The sequence below is a fragment of the Phaethon lepturus genome, unplaced genomic scaffold, assembly GCF_000687285.1.
Source record: "Phaethon lepturus isolate BGI_N335 unplaced genomic scaffold, ASM68728v1 scaffold11583, whole genome shotgun sequence".
NCBI classification, from domain to species: Eukaryota; Metazoa; Chordata; class Aves; order Phaethontiformes; family Phaethontidae; genus Phaethon; species Phaethon lepturus.
The window spans coordinates 91,364-108,113 of NW_010527004.1; the positions used below are offsets into that span (position 1 = coordinate 91,364).

General features: G+C 40.6%; 1 protein-coding gene across 1 annotated transcript in view; it reads right to left on the reverse strand.

Annotated features, from left to right (window-relative positions):
- The window catches only part of LOC104617831 (transmembrane protein 132B-like), a gene marked incomplete at its 3' end in the record, with an annotated part of 137,824 nt that overhangs the window by 84,795 nt on the left and 36,279 nt on the right, over positions 1-16,750 (reverse strand). The window contains exon 2 of the mRNA XM_010283254.1: positions 14,099-14,239. Within this exon, the coding sequence (XP_010281556.1) occupies positions 14,099-14,239 (141 nt within the window). The remainder of the gene's footprint in view (positions 1-14,098; positions 14,240-16,750) is intronic.

The window sequence follows — 16,750 nt, forward strand, 5'->3', positions numbered from 1 at the left end:
GCAGGAATTCAGAAGTACCACTTATGGTGGGCAGTGGACTGACATATAATCATGGCTGAAACAGAATTACAGCTCACATCATCACATAAGTTCTGCTGATCTCCACTGGCGCTTGGGGGTGGAGGAGGAGGTGGAGGGAAGAAGTCCAGCAGACATCCCCTCATCAAAAAAGTAAAACTTAAGGACTAACCAATGCCAACCCAAAAGCTTCACGAATTCACTGAACCACAAGAGGCAAAAGCACAAATTGTCCCACTGCAGGTGATCAATTTCTTGTTCCATTCAACTGGTTGAAAGAAATTCTGCTCCCACACATCTAGTCCTCCAGCTCTTTATGATACTTATTATATATTTAAAAAAAAAAAAATCAGAAAATTTGTTCTGTAGCACATGAAGAAAAGAGCCCTAAAGTGTTTTTAAACACTTGTGCACAGAATGAAGGGATGCCTGGGCATCTCCAAATCAACAGAAATCTGCTGGTATTTTCAGCTTCTAAGAACATAAATTTGACTTTTTTCCCCTCCACCATAATCTTTCCAGAACATGCGTATGTTCCCCTGGTTTGGGGCAACAATATATGTAAAACATGAGTAATTGAAAAAGTTGAGCTAATTGTGGACTGGCAAATGGGAAGGGAGCTGCAGCCCTGCACTTGACCTGCTCTGCTCTGCTGCTACCCCTACAAAATGAAAACGTGGTTCCTGCAGCCACGCAAGACTGACCACATCTGCTCCATCATGTGCCATGATGTGAACCACCTTTATCCAGCTAGAGTTCATATTCTGAGAAACTTGGGAAGGTGCAGGGAGGGAAGCGCTGCTGGTTGCAACCACCAAAAGTGAAAGTATTTTTTTATATATTACCTGACTGATATTACCCTGATGATAGCATCATTTCACAAAGCTTTGAACACAGCCGATAGAAATGCTTTTGTGGGATGGAGAATATACTGTGATGAGGGCTTGAACCTCTCCTTCCCTGTCTCCTTGTAATGAATGAGAAAAATAGATGTTCTAGGGTGTGTCGTGAGGATCAGAGCACTTGTATCTGGGTAAATCAGATGCTGGATGGGGACAATCAGGTCCTAATTCACGCAAGTAAGTGGCAAGTTTTCAATGTTACTGAACTCCAAACAATTCTCTTGTCTAATATCTAGATTACTGGCAACATTGCAGAGGAGCTGAGCATCCCATTTAAAAAAAAACTAAACAAAGGCATGCAAAAGAGAGCAGACAGCTGCTCTTCAGTTTTGTGAACTTCAGCTGAGGCTCTGTAATGAGCTCTCCAAAAGCCCGGCCCTGAACCAAGTACAAGGCAACTGAGACGTGGAGACAGCATCCTACACATGCACCCAGCACCTAACACAGATGCCAGAGATGGAAAAGACTTTCTGGAATATTGTAGTATTGATTATTAAACAGTTCATAAACAACAGGAATACGATAACAGTAATCAAATAAAAATGTTCAGCATATGTCAGAAGTGAAAAGGAGAATAAGGATGGAAACAATTTTCCTTAAAAACTGTTTTTAAGAGATACATTCTTTTCACTTCAGGTAAAAATCTCTTCTTTCTGAAGACTGCAGGATTACAAGATCCATATCCCCAACAGACCAGGGGTGAAGGCACTCACCTATAATGTGGGAAAACCAGCCTCATACCTATGAACTACCCAAGTCACTGTTTTTCTGTTGCCACACTTGCACTAAGTTTATACAGAAGCAACAGGAAAACCTAATTAATGCATTTTCAGCAGCTCAGGGTAGGTTAATAAGGACAACACTCAGCAAAACAATATTTGCCAAGGACTATCACTCAGCTAAGCCAGGTCTTGAACCAAGGGAAAAGCTGTTGTACCCCAGATAACAGTCCCAGCTGAGGAATCCCACAACTCCTTAATGGTATCAAATGGGAAGCAAAAAAGTTTCCAAGAAACAAAGGCTTGGATTAACCTCACTCCATTTAATATTTCCCTAATTTAGATATATCCATCTGAGCTAGCCCAGTAGCGTTCTTGTATGTTCTGTGCAGAGAAAATGCACTTCTGTTGCACAGTTACTGAGGGGCTGGTTTAGGTCTCTCCCTTGAGATGAATCACACCTGGAAGCACTTCAAGAGAACACAGGCAGGTCAGACTCAGGTATCTCCCACCACAGGCATCCAAATGCCTCTTCCAGTATAGATGTGATTCCCACTCAAAACAGCTCAGTATATACTGTGGCAAGTTCAATTTCATTCCAGTATGCTTCTACTGTATATAATTAATATCTGCCACAAAAAAAGTGGTGAAATACAGAGAAGACAAAAATACCCCATCTTTCATGCTCTACCCTTTTTGGAATGCTCTTGAAAGAAGTTATTTTCTCCCACAATGTGTTGGCCAGCAGAGAGTCGCAAGGTGTTCACTGAATAAATAAGTTTTCATTACTACGGCACTCACAGTCAACATGTTCCATACCCATCATTACCTTTTTTTTTTTTTTTTTTTAATTATTATCTACTTTTCCTTTATGGCAAGGCTTGGAAGTGACAGATGATCCATCAGCTTATCTGCTGATTTTTAATGACAGCATTTTGCATTCATTATTCCCTACTTAAATCACTCTTTTTAAAAGAGGAATAACTTATTTCCTCCTCTTGTCACTAGAGAAATTAAATGGTACACCATTAAGAAGAGTGCTTGTCTAACAAAAAGATACACCAGTCACAGATGTAGAAAACCAGCATGGATGAAAATTGCCTAAGAGTGAACGGGAAAATAGGAACCCAGATCTCCAAATACCTCCACCACCCACTCACTGCTGAGGTCAATAACTTCTAGAGTTAAATCTCTGCACTGAAAACTCCTAAGAGAAAAGACCAAATATCTTTTTTTGATTGTGCAATGCTGAGCACTCCCTTGGCTAAAGAGCTAAGATGTGTTAAGCGTGTAGGTGATGCCAGGTAGCCACCGTCTTAGCTGACAGTAACAGGGACATTTCCTTGGGGAGCCTGGCAGTCTCAGTCTTATCACAGCAGTTGCAGCAGCACTGTGAAATAAGGTATCAGAAAGAGTGGAACACTGTTGGTCCTGCTATTGCACATCAGCAACACAACCTTAGCCAATGTCAGGGAGAAGCTGTGTTTGCCTGTCCTCAGCTCAGGGCTGCTCACAGGCTAGGCACAGGCTAAAAACCAAAAAATGCAGCACCTAAATGACACATGCAGAAGAACACACCCCAGCAACAAAGCTCCTATGAGACTTGTAAGTGCCAAGCTTTTAAGCCTAGCGAGTCCAAGAACTTCTGAAGAATCAAACCTGTTAATTATACCAATTAAAAAAAAAAAAAAAAGGAAATTTTGCGAGATCAAGCTATTGGCAGTTGGTTTTAAGGAAAGATTTTTGCTAAAGGTTTAGTGATTTGCCTTAATGACTGCAATATTTCACAGCAAACCCCTTAACAAGTATCCTGGGAAAATCCACATAGACCAAATTGTATAGAAAGAACAAACACAGCTAGCTTTCAACTACCTGTGTGCAAGTTCCCAAAGACAGTATGTCCAAGTTTGTAATAAAACAGTGTTCTAAGTTTTCAGCCAGGTGACAAAGGGGACGTAACTCTTCTCTTAACAGGCCTAGTGAGATGAGCTGGTAAACAGTCCTGATGCAAGCTGTTCCCTCCAACAGGGAAGCTCCTGTGGTCAAATGTGCTCCCCAGCATTTTGCCTCTTGCCACTGAGCTTTCCTAATTACCAGTGCTCCCAGGAATGTCCATTTTATCTCTGGCCTTTCTGTACTGGCACAAGCTGCCCTCTGGAGTGGTATAACCCTACACAGCTATCCTTCGGACACCCCGGAGGACCAGGGATCTTGCAAGTGCTCAAGTTTACATATTCATCACACTAATGAATATGCAAGGCTCTTTGCTTAACAGCTTAACATTCTTTTCAAGGAAATGGTAAGGTTTAAAAGAAACAACCCAAAATCATATGTTGACACTAACAGAAGCATCAGCCAATTTTTTTTTTTTTTCATTTTACATAAGTTTTTAACTTTTTAAGTTATAAACACAAGTGAGAAATATAAAAGGCAAAAAGAGTGAAAAATTCTAACTAAAACAAAATAATTTATGCAAAGTTAATGCTGGGATGTTTAATAACATATTTGGCACAGAGGATTCAAATAAATCAAAGCAACAAACTTAATATTTGCCTGTCTAGCAACACCATCTTGTAACAAAAAAATTAGTTTAAATTTTGGCTAAATGCCTAACAAATGAGTTGCTAGCTTTTGTACTTTAAGGCACTGGCTGTTAAGTAAGCAAGTCAACACATCTTGAATGGAAATCAAATGTGTGCAGTAGGCTCCACTACAAGTCAAACTCATAAATTGGTAAAAGTGGGAATTAAACATACCTCAAATACCAGCTCCCCAATTTCACACTCATTCAATAGTCTATTCCAGTCCTATTATATCAAAGAACAATCCAATTATGGTACTTAAACCTCTGTGTACAGTTGCCAAAAATAAATTCCTTAGCAATACTTCCACTATACCCAGAAAGGTTTCTGCATTACAAAAAATTTCAGTTTCTGATTTCCACAATATTTTCAGGTGTGACACACTAATGCCCCTCATTGTATATAACATGGCTTACCGTCAAGACTTGTATTTTCCTCATATCACTGTCTCTAATTGATGTCTCTGAACACCTCCTTTATCACTATACCTGGCATCAACAGAACCAAGGTAGGCACTTAAAACCAAGTACGTACTTAAATGGCACCGTACATGAAGGTGCTCTTCTGAAGCTAGACTTAAGTTTGCCAAAAAAACAGGTTTTTAACTTGGGTCTATATAAATAAGTACAATATTTACAGAAGTAAATGCTTATTTAAATGCGGTAATGCTTTTGTGGCATAATGGCTTTGATCGTGCCTTCCTCCTCCCTCTGTAATCTCCATAAGGCTCATTGAAACTTTCCCATCAGTAACGTGATGTTAGATATCTAAAGGTGCTGCACAGATACCTAAACATGTGAAGACGCGGCATTTGTAAGATGAGCTACGACTAAGAATTGTGTTGCCTGGATATTCAGACCAGTATACACCAAAGAAAAGGCTTCTTCAAGTCTAAGTTATCAAGAGAGCAAAAAAAAAAAAAAAAGGGGATTAAATTATAGAAACAAAACCCAAAAATCCAACACACAATCACTTTTGTTCCTTGAGTCAGAACATCTGTTATAAGAGTGATGAGTTCACCAGCCATGCTTACTCGGGCTTTATCACTCAGTCTTAAGTTATCAATTAAGTATGGATGGAATGTGCATACATATCTCTGTAAAGCTTTAGAAATTTTCCAGAACTGTACAGATTTTTGTCACGGACCTCCTGTGGTAACTCACACGCAATCATCCACATGACCATTAAAGCATACTGCATAGGAAATAACAGACAGTAAGTAAACCGGTAGAGACTCAGAGAAGTCCACTGACTCTTGAATATGTCATCACTCCCTCTGGCATCCAATATGGAAAATGCATGCAAGCACCAATGGTTGAATAACTATTTGAACAGTCATTCACTCATCAGCATGCATTTGAAATTTGCTCCCAGCCTCCCTGCTATATTTTTGCAGTCCTAATTATGCAGACCACCCTACCCTGAAATTAAACTTTCCCAACTGTTACATCAATATTAAGATTCACATCTATGAATGATACACCCAAAACAAAGCTAATTGGGTCAAATTAAAAAACAAGATTCATTTCAGAATGATTGGGCTCATCTTTCAAAAGAAATGTCACTCAAGATAGATCTTGGATCAGCTTCTGTTGACCACACTTATGAAGAGTTTATTTAAGCCACTTCTTTACATATTTGTTACTGTATCAAGGAAGAGACCAAAGGATCTGGGAGTTCCACTGATTCCCCCCCCCCCCCTTTAACCCCACATTATATACAAAAGCAAAGTCAGGTATTAAGAAATGGCTTCCATTTTCCTTATACCACCTAAACTACCAGTACAGAAAAAGGAGATCAAAATTGAAAGGGCTTAAATTATCAGCTAACAATGAGCCCGTCAAACCACTTCTAGAAGTAAGAACCAGACTTCTGGAAGAAAGTCTTCAGCCACAAACACACCTGACAAACAACTGCCTGATCTATCAAATAAGTTAACCCCAGAATCAGAATACATTTTTTTTGAGCCAAAAATCAAAACTGGGCATGAACGTGACCAGGTGGTCAAACTTGTATGTTCCTTTTCTCATGATAAATCTGCTATTTGCCATAATTTTCTTCCCATTGCTACCAAAAAGGTAGAAGATGGGATGCAAGAAGGAACTGCTACTTCTCAGCTCACATCCTTCTACAGTTAAGGAATTTTCTCTTTTCTTCAGTCTGAGTCTTTTCATTCCTCAGGCCCTTGCTCACCAAGATATACAACACATAATCCAAGTCGGAAGCTTCTCATGTAACATACCTACCCTGTACAAAGAGAATTTGTAATCAGAGGCTGTTCTACCTAGCAGGGTAGGTGGAAGTATTTTTTTGAGGCATAACCAAGCCTTCTAAGCGAGATGCAACTCTTAGAAGATTAAAAAAAAATATTTTTCCAGTTCACTGTATGCCAATTAAACAAAAGCTGTCAGAAGGAATTTTCTGCATATTTCTCTGGATTTGCACAAAGCTTTCTATTAGTTTGGCAAGTTAAGAGATCTTTATCAAACACTGATTTTCAAAGTCATTTTCATGTCTCTGCACTGCATCATCTTACTCCACTGAACACAGGTGAGTACTATTAAGTTTTTCCAGCAAGATGTTCCTCATTTTCCAAATTTTCAAGACAACAGTATATTTACATTGTTGGAGTCCCCTGCTGCACTACACAACAAGTTTTACCAACTACTGAAGGTATATTTGTTCAAAAAGGTATCATTGAGTTGTAATAAAGGTACCATGCCAGCACAGCAAGGATAGAATAATAAGAATCACTAAGTCATTACCTTCTTGGACTGGTGAACTGGGGCCAGGAAGCAATTACCTGGCCTACCAGTCAGTAATCCCTCTGACCCATCTCTACTGGAGTCTTTACCAGAGCAGCAGTGAGCCTAACTAAGAAAGAGGAAGAAACAGCCATCTGAAAGAGCTGGCTGGCCAGGACAGAATTCATGTGGTTTCCAGGCTATTAGGCTCCCAACAGGAGATGGACAGACAATTTCATTGTTCTTGTCCTTGAATGGAGAGGGGAGGAAAAAAAAAAAAGGAAAAAAAAAAAAAAAAAAGGGGGGGGGGGGAATCCCTCCAAAACTGATACTTTCCTATTTGATCCTAGAACCACAGCTTTCTACAATAAGTTGTCCCTCCTACCGCTGTTAATTTGTCTATTATTTTTTATGTCTTCTCTAAGCTACTGTGAGGTGTCAGCGCTTTTATTTTACAGAAACTTCCCAGCAGGCTTGGGTTCTTTTATACAAAGAGACATACATGTAAAGAATAAAGGTTAGTTAAAATTCCTGTAACTCAGGTTTTCTTTGTATCTCTGTTGAGTCATTTATGTTTGAAAATGTATGTGGATGCTTCTCACTCTTTACACAAAGCAGAACACACTCCATCACTCATAATAGAGGTCACAACCTTAAAGTGGTGCATTAAAGATAAAATCCTCATCATCAATGGCTCAAGAAACAGTGCTCTCTTGGGGTCTGGACAAAGGCCAGAAAATGAACTCTTGCAGGTTCTATAGGTCATGGGCACTCTACAGTCAAAGCACATTTCTTTGCCCATGACACCTCTGACCTAAGGAAAGCACCAAGTGTGTAAGCATAGGAGGGAAATACCCAAGCCAGTACACTGCACCACATAGACTACGACTTCTGCCCACACCTTAAGCTCCTCTATTTTTCAATTCAAAACCTTTCTTTTCAGAGTAGCTGAAGTATGCCTTCATGGAAGTATGGCTTTCATGGTGGAAAGAGGCCTTAAGGAAGTTCGACTGCTTCACAGTAGTCTGGCCGAGGTGACAGCCATCAGCTTTCCCTTCCTCATCTCCCCGGCTTTTTTTCCTCAGCTCTTCTCTATTCTTTCCTGTCTGCTTTACACATCTCCTTGTGTTTCTTTGCTCCCTCTGCTCCTCTTACTCATTCACTTTAGTACTATGTGAACTTAATGGCATCCAGCCCACTGCCTTTGCATGGGCCTAAAATAAGACAGAGCAAGGCTGCCTGTACCAGTTACTGCTCTTTTGTGTAAAGCAACACATGCCATCGATCTTCTGTCAGCCAACTGTTGTTGCTGATGGCACTTTACATGCTCAGTGTCCCGGGGCCAAGCAAGTTCCTCTGGCAATAAACGCATCACTAAGTGTTTCACTGCATGTCCTGATGCCCTCCCCAGCGTGGTTAACAGAACACTGCTGTGTGCTACAGCATGCTGCAGCCACCTATCTTTATAGGCTTATTTATCTTATGGAAGCAACCAAACTTCTTCTAGCTTCGGCATGCCCTGTGCTCAACCGACCAAGAGCATAGACAACCCAGACACAACAAAGCTGCATCCTCAGGAAGGCCAAGTCACTGCAGTAAATCAGCACGTCAGGCGACCAGGACCTCAGCAGGCTCTGTTTCAGAGGCAGTGGGAATCTCTGCACCACACTGCCATTTCTTGATGGCATATGAGCTTGGAGGCAACACAGGACCCAAGTATGTCATTCTAGAGCAGAGTGGTGGGGAATTCAGTGCAGAAACACCTCCAAAAAGCTGTGAGAGAGAGTCCAAATCTGGCAGAGCCAGTGCTGAGTACAGCCAGGAAGCCTCACAGCACCCAGGGGGCTTCCAGGTGGAGTGCTGGCTTATTGCCCTCAGTAAAGTGGGGACTGGAATATGCAGTGGGGAAAAGGGTATTTCCCACAACAAAGAAATAAGAGCCTCAATGCCATCTGTCACAGTGACAAGGCGGGGGTGGGGGGGGGGGGGGGTGTGTGTGGAACCCTTCAGGTCTTATTTTGGAGACATATCCACAGCTTTAAAAACAAAACGATACATCTTTGTTCAGTCAGTTAATCATCAGCTCCAGCAACACGTATTTACTCTAAATAAATATATGCATATGCCTTAACTGCAGCCAACTTTACATCTTCCTTTTGAGTGATATTTCTGGTTCAAAGGGTATTCCCAAGCACAGAAAAAGAAGTGAATTATTTTAAAATAGGAGGATCTATTTGCATACCTATAAATAGATAAAATAACTGCTTTTCCTGATTTAAAGAGATATATACACACACTACAATTATAGTTTTATAAAGTCACTTAAATTATTTGAATTCTGTGAACACCTCTCAAAATGACAAAGAAATGGAATGATCATTATAGAATCTTAGTTTTTTATTCAAGTTTAAAGACAGATGATGTCAAATGCCAGACAGCTAAGCTGGTCTGCATCAATTAAAAAATACAAATTTCCAAGCATAGCATAAATACTTCTGAGGACACTTGAAAAAAATCCCTCTGAAGATTTCACCCTCCCTACTTCTGCAGTCTGAGTCTCCCTCACACAAGTTTAATTTATGCAGTGACAGATATCCTGAGAGATGGAAGTTGTATTATAGACATGGAGATAAAATAATCCCTAAGTGAGAAGAACCAGTCTGGTCTCCATAACACTATACTCAGCACTGCAGGTAAAATCAATTTCATTAACTTTGCTAGATAGCATAAATATTAACTTTGCCAGCTAGCATAAATATAACCTTTCTGGATAAAGTACTAGTTTGTCAGAGAATCAGACTCTCCTCACCTGGTAATAATCCAATACAATTTAATGACAGTTTTCCTGAGTAAGGAGAATGATCTCTTCATATAATTCCCTTTCAAAGCAGGGTTGCAACTCTCTGGCCTAAGTTTTTGTGTTTGTCCCATCTCGTCTCTCATGAACCAAAGGCCAGGTCACATTAAGTTTTTGTTCTTCAGCTTTCCAGCAAGGAGACACCGAGCACCATGAAATATGTTGTATTGTGGGGACTTTCAAACAAGACCATGGAAACTCAGCTCCTGCTCACCAATCATTTGAAATAATCTAATCCTATAAAATGATATATCACTCTGGCAAAGTTCATGAAATCCCATTCCTCTGGATATCAGCGCTGAGTTATGAGGTACCGTAGCTTGCCAAAGATGGACCATGCTCCCAGGACATCTTTTCAAGCCCTCTTGCCGTAGTCCTGCTGCAGCCTAATTTGTGACATGTTCCTGAGATGCTTCCAGAGAACTCTGAGGTACGAAGGGCAGAAGAATTCCAAGGCTCAATTCACCTTTTGGCAAACACAGTGGAAAAAGCCTGCATGGTCTTTACAAAAATAGGATCCATTTTCTGGAAACCACAAAGGATTTCTGTCTGGTGGGCTCACAAATTTTGGGCTTGTATTTCAAAAGCATTTTTTGGAATAATTCAACATACAGTCCTACACCACAGGGTAAGATCCCAGTCCTTCACAGACACAGCTATTTTGCATGGGAGGCTGAAAGCACTCGATTTTTACCTAAGCCCACCAGCCCTGACTTGCTCTACTCTTGCAAGATGCACTCTGCACTCAATGCAGAAATACATAAAGATCCTTTCCTATAGAATAGAAGTGCTGGTCCCAGCCGCAGCAGTAATGCAAGAGTATTCGTGCTTGAAGTAGAAACTGTGTCTTTTTGAAACAAAACACACTGCTGCTTCCACTAACCGTACCAAAATGAGTTCTGCCTCAAGGAGAGAATGCAAGGGAGAATAAATGCAGATGGCAACAATCAATCTCCTCGCTCAATGAGGAGTCCTTTGAAACGGCAGCAGTAAAGGTAAAGCAAGGCTCCACGCAGATCAGAATGGATGTGTGCATATATACTTGTGTGTGTGTGTTTAAAATAAATCTCTTCTTTTTATGCTCTTTGTTCAACTATATTATCAAAAAGAGGTTTTAAATACAAGCTTATGGGACTACTAAAGAGGTGAATTTATGAATGTATTCCTTACAAAACACACTCTGGAAAGCTTTAATCTATGAATTGTGACAACCTTGGACAAAATGGATTTTTAATAGAATATAATGTAAACTGCCTGAAACATTGTGATAAGGAATTTTTAACTAATGCACAGAAAAGGCATGATGCACTCTGCATGAAAGGAGGAAAGGTCTTAATTTAAAACATTTTAATGAACACTCAATTTGCGTAGGGAAATGTGAGAAATGGAGATGAAAAACTTATGATAATGATAACACTGCAGTGGGGAGAAGAAGAAAGATTAGAAAAGTAAGCAAATTTGAAAAGGCTCCAGCCGATAACATTGGCTAAAAGAAATGCAGACTAGATTATGAACATGTCACAGTCCAAAGCCACTGTTCTCCTTGCAGGCAGTGTCTGTTGGTGGCTCTTATCAGAGTTGCACACTGGGGAAGAAAAAGCAACCGAAATGCAAAGCAGTGGAGAACAGGCCTCTCTCTGAGCTAAGGGCAACGAGGATAGTCAAGAGATTTCAGCAAATGCAGCTGTGATTTGCTGGAGTTTCTCACTGTCACTGAAACTCCCAGAGCTGTGCCAGCCTAGACGGTTTGCAGAGCTGCTGGGGCTTTCTGCCCCCATACAAAGCCCAAGGGAGGCTGCAAAACCACAGCAAACTTGACCATCTCTTCCTCAGAGAGAACTAGCTAGGCTCAGAGGCTCAGTCCTGGCTTACCCATTTCTCTACTACCAGCATAACACCAGGCGAGTCAGCAGAACTGAAGTTACTGCCAAGAGAGAAAAAAACATCTCCCCTGAGGTAGATACAATTCTGTTTACTAATAGCTTCTGCTCTGCAATGAAAGAGATTGATTCCGCACACTCACTCGTACGTAAACTGCCTTTAATGAAGCTCCTTGAATTACTAAAAGGAGGAACAGATGAATCAGGTCGTGACAACTTTGCCACATTGACCTTAACAGAAGCACGTTCAAGTCTCTGCTCACCTAAATGAAAGAGCAGAACCCCCACATAAACACTTAATAGTCTTCAAAAGAAACAAGAGGGCCACCATTATGACCAAAAAGGCAGATTAAAGTTAAGATCAAAGTTAGATATTTACCCTAAGCACTACAATATTTGCAAATCTGGAAATGATCTTTCAGCAGTTTCTATTTGCATACTTTAATTAATCTAAAAATATTAAACTAATCTCACAAAGGAAAGGGTCAAAGTATTAATTAACTTGAGATTCATTGCTTTTGTGCAATTTAACAGTTCAACACAAAGCAAAAATCAGTTTTAATAAAAACTAAGTTACTGTGACAGGTATAATTTCATGGATTAGTGAAATCACATACAAGGCAGTAAGTTTCAGTGTTCGTCCTATTTTTTTCTAACTTTCAAATTAGTTGTTTCATCTCAATAGAGGGATTCCTCTGTAACACCAAATGATCTTAAGTCTTCCTTTAACCCCAGCATTTCACTTTCAAATTGATGGCTTTCCACCTTGCTCTGAACAGAACAGAGGTCACAGTTGTTTTAGCAACACATCTGACCGCAATGTTCAGCAGAGAGCAGATACTGCACAACCACCCAGATCAGCCACATGAGCTGATTCAGGTTGAGACTTCACTGCTGGACCCATCCTGTGTCACCGCGCAGCCCCAGAACGAGCACGAAGGTTCCCCTCTGAGCCAGCATCCCCGCTGGCTGAGCTCTTGCTTCACCAAAGAGGCTTCCTGGCTTCTTTAACAGCTTTTGGAGGAACTGGGAAATCTTGCCAAAAGACAGAGGATTTGGAGACAAAGCATACAGTGCCAAATCCAGCTGCCAGTGCTCCATCAGTACAGTAGTCCATGAAATCCCAGCAAAATAATCATGGAAGGTGGCTAGAATTTCCTACATCACAACCTCAGAATTGCAACTTTGACAAACATGCTTAGGAAACAAGAGGGGACCCCCCCACACCTTTTTTTTTTTTTTTTAAATGGGTAGGAAGTGCATGAAACAGCTAACGAAGTGAAAGGTTTGCCTAGCACTTTATGCCAGAAAGCTCTGTAGCATTTGACTTAACCAGAGAAACTGAGCAGGGAATCACCTCCCCTCATTTCATGTGTTTACAATGCAAATGCCTGCGTTCCACTCTGCATCTTTACTGGAGAGAAACAGGCACTTTTCGCTTGCTATTCATCAGGCCTGTTTTACACATCCAAGAGGACTCTCACCTTAGCAGTACCTATTTATCCCTGTTGCTAAAAAGGGATAACTCGCGTTAAATAGCTTTCACTTCAACACTTTATTGCAGGTACACAGAGCTAGATGGGATGCATTTCTTCCTCAAATACACCTTCAGAAACTAAACAGAGTAGAAACTCTCTTTTACTCCAAACCTCTGGCAACAATATTCCTAGTTCTAAACAATTTTTCACCCATTTTTCTCCCTTACAGGAGCTTTCAGAAAAAACGGATGCAAAAGACTTCTCAAATAAAAATTTTGACATAAAGTTTCCTGATTTCCTAATTATGATACAATTTCAAGCTAAATTTATGCACAGTGTACTTTAAGTGTAGAGTAAATGCATGATAATGGAGAGAAATTGCTTGTATTGTAAAACACATAATTCTGACTAACAACGTAAATTTCTCATTACCGTTGATATAGCTTGTGGGATCATTACCGTAACAAACGCACGCAGCATTTGTGAGACAGTTCATAGACACTCATAGGTGTTTTGCAGCAATAATGAATAGCGCTTAATAGCTATTACTTTCATAGCTTTTTAAATAAAGACGACAGCATCATCCTATTTTGCTTTCGATTATTCTTCATATTTCTCTATTTTAATCCATTTCTTTCTGTTGGCTTTTTGGCAACAGGAATTCTCCTGCTGCCCTGAAGGTGCATGAAAAGCAAATGGGAGCCAGGACTAGTTGGCTGCCTCCAGTTTAATTAGATAATCTACTTCTGAAGCTCAAAGTGAAACAAAAGGAAAAAGCTCTCCTCAGATGACCTATAGCTTTTCCAAGGAGGCTGAGGAGGAAAAAATACTGTTATTAAAAGAGCAATACGACTCATCAAAGAAGCTATTGTATGTGTCTCTCAGCATTTTAGCAAGGATTAATGCACAAAAGCTTACCTGTTCTCTGCGTTTGGGTCGTTGTGCACACATGTGATCGTGGCAGCGGTCCTTGCACTGTCTGTCTCTTCTTGAACCCCCCACTGGTCTGCATCACTGACTCTGATGTCCATGATCTTCACACCTGGGGCTGTCCTAATTCTGTTGGGGAACAACAGGGATTGCTTGAGTTACAGACCTCCTACAAATAAATCCAGAGAGGTAAACAAGGAAGATGAAAGGAACTACTCCCTCTTCCATTAGTAAAAGACTGATACATTGCAACTGTAAGTCACTCGGCTTTAAAAATATAAAACAGGTCCAATCATTTTAAAGAGATGAAGTATGAGTTTCATTATGTACAAAGCCAGTTAATTTTCAGCTTGAACAATGTGGAGAGAATAAGAATGCTTTCTGCTTCAGTGGCACCAGTTTGATACAAATGAAACAGATGTGACTAAGCATAAGTTGATTTAATTTGTTGCGTCTGTCCTGGAGTTTAAGATGGAGAATCAGAGCACTGTGATATAAAATACATCCTTCTGCTTGCAAACCTTTGGGAGCAAGGTGCCTTTTAATATTAGGGCTATCTGCATGGAAAAAATATGCTTCACTGCTCAAAGACCATAATGCAGGAAGGAGAGAGAAGGAATATGTTATCCTAGATCCAGGACTGAGGGATGAAAACAATTATGCCATTGTACTGGGATCTATCAAATTGGGCATGTCAAACTCTTGCTGCTGAAAATCATATCGTGCTGATACGGAAAACCTTGACTTCCTAAGCATGGCTAGAGTCTGAAAGCAGTTCAGTAGTTGGTAAATGTCACCAGTTTTTGGCTTAAAAAATTTTAGTTAAAAAAAAAAGTCCATGCTCCAGTGGGGCTCAGCATTAGGAACAGATTGTCAAGGAATAAGAAACAAACTGCTTTTAATAGCACGGACTTCATTTGTGCAGCTTGACTCCTGAAACAAGCCTGCAATTTCAACAGGAGTGCTGTAAATATGCCTGGAGAACAATTAGGCAGAAAGCAACTGCTGTAGCGCCACGTTCGTCACTACTGTGACTTAATTAATTAAAAGCAAAGCCAAGAGGGACCTCTTTAGTTTTATGGTGGAATGAAACAGCGCTGCTGAGATTTGAAGCGTTATTTAACAGTGAATTGTGATGGATTTGCCCCGATGCCTTGTGGCCAATTGGCACTCACATTACACTATTAAGAATTTCCTTTAAATTCTATCTGAGTTCATGGGTTTGGATCAAAGTAACTTCAAGATTCAATGGGTGGTCTCTTCCTCTGCGAAAGAATTCATTCATCCTGCTTTTATGATACCCTTATTTTTGCCTGTAAGGCTTTACTGACTTGATGGGCCAAATTCATGCCTGGCATAACCAATCTGATGAAAAATACTTCCTGTAAGGAGAGAATTTTACTTGATGGTTTTCTAATTGTCTCCTTCATGGCTCTCCACAGACATTCACACCTCCAAACAACATGCCGCAAAGCTTATGTGCCCCTTTCCTATCATCTCCTCTTTTCAGAGGAACATTCATTTATTCTGTAGTAATTACACTGGACCAAATAATTCCTGCAAGACACCTACATGGCTACATTTCAGCCTGACTTATAATTTACATGAGATAGAGAATTAGGCCTTCAGCAATGGATTCATTATTTTTTTTCCTTAGACTTAGTAAACCACTCTTGAATAAAAATCATTAGGGCCTGACCAAAAAAAAAAAAAAAAAAAACAACCACACAAAAACACCACACACAACAACAACAAAAACCCACAAACGACCACCACTTTTTAAATGTTCTCCTTCCCAGCCAAAATTATATTTTTTTTTTTTTTTTAACAAATTCGCCTCCTCACCACGTCCTCAATTTCCCAGGTTTTTTTTCTTCACAACATGTCTGTAAACCTCTAACCCAACTTTCCACCCAAGTCAAAGCCCTGGTTATTTAAAGGTTAATTGAAGGGCGGGGGGGTGGGGAGCAGGTGCAGGAAAGGGGCATGGACAACAGGACAGCTGGGTTTCACCCATGATTTCAGGATTCATCATCCTTTTTCCATCTGTCAGAAGCTTGTTATGTCCTCCTACACAGCTTTTGCACTACAGATATCTTCACTCTGCAGCATTTACTGATACAAATCTAGCAGGTCGGTTTACCCCAACAAGGATAAAAAGCAACACGGCACAGTTACCTGCCACACTTGAGCAGGCTTTAACCATGAAGGACCCCTGTGCAGCTCCCTTCTTCATGGAAGCTGAAGCTGCTGCTCGTCTTACCTCCATCAGTGGTCCACACACACAGCATAGGGGTAAGGATGCAAGAGCCTCAAATATCCACATCTATCTACATGCCCAGCGGTTCCAATGCTCCAGACACTGTGCACCCCAAAACACTGGCATCACTCTTGGGCCAGCCTGTCAGCCGTGCCTACCTCCCTCAGCCAGGAAGCTTTGATGTTTCTTCTCTTGTGCCTGAATACAGCTACAAGATGTTTTTTGCCTGTCTGGACAGCAGATGAGACTCTCCCGGTGCCTGTCCTGTTGGCTGACCACTTGGCTTCTCCTTTAGGGCACTGTCCCTTCACAGGAAGCCTTGAGGCCTTCTGGTTTTTGGCAATGCTGTCTTGTTGACTGTGCCTACAGCTTTCGCTTGC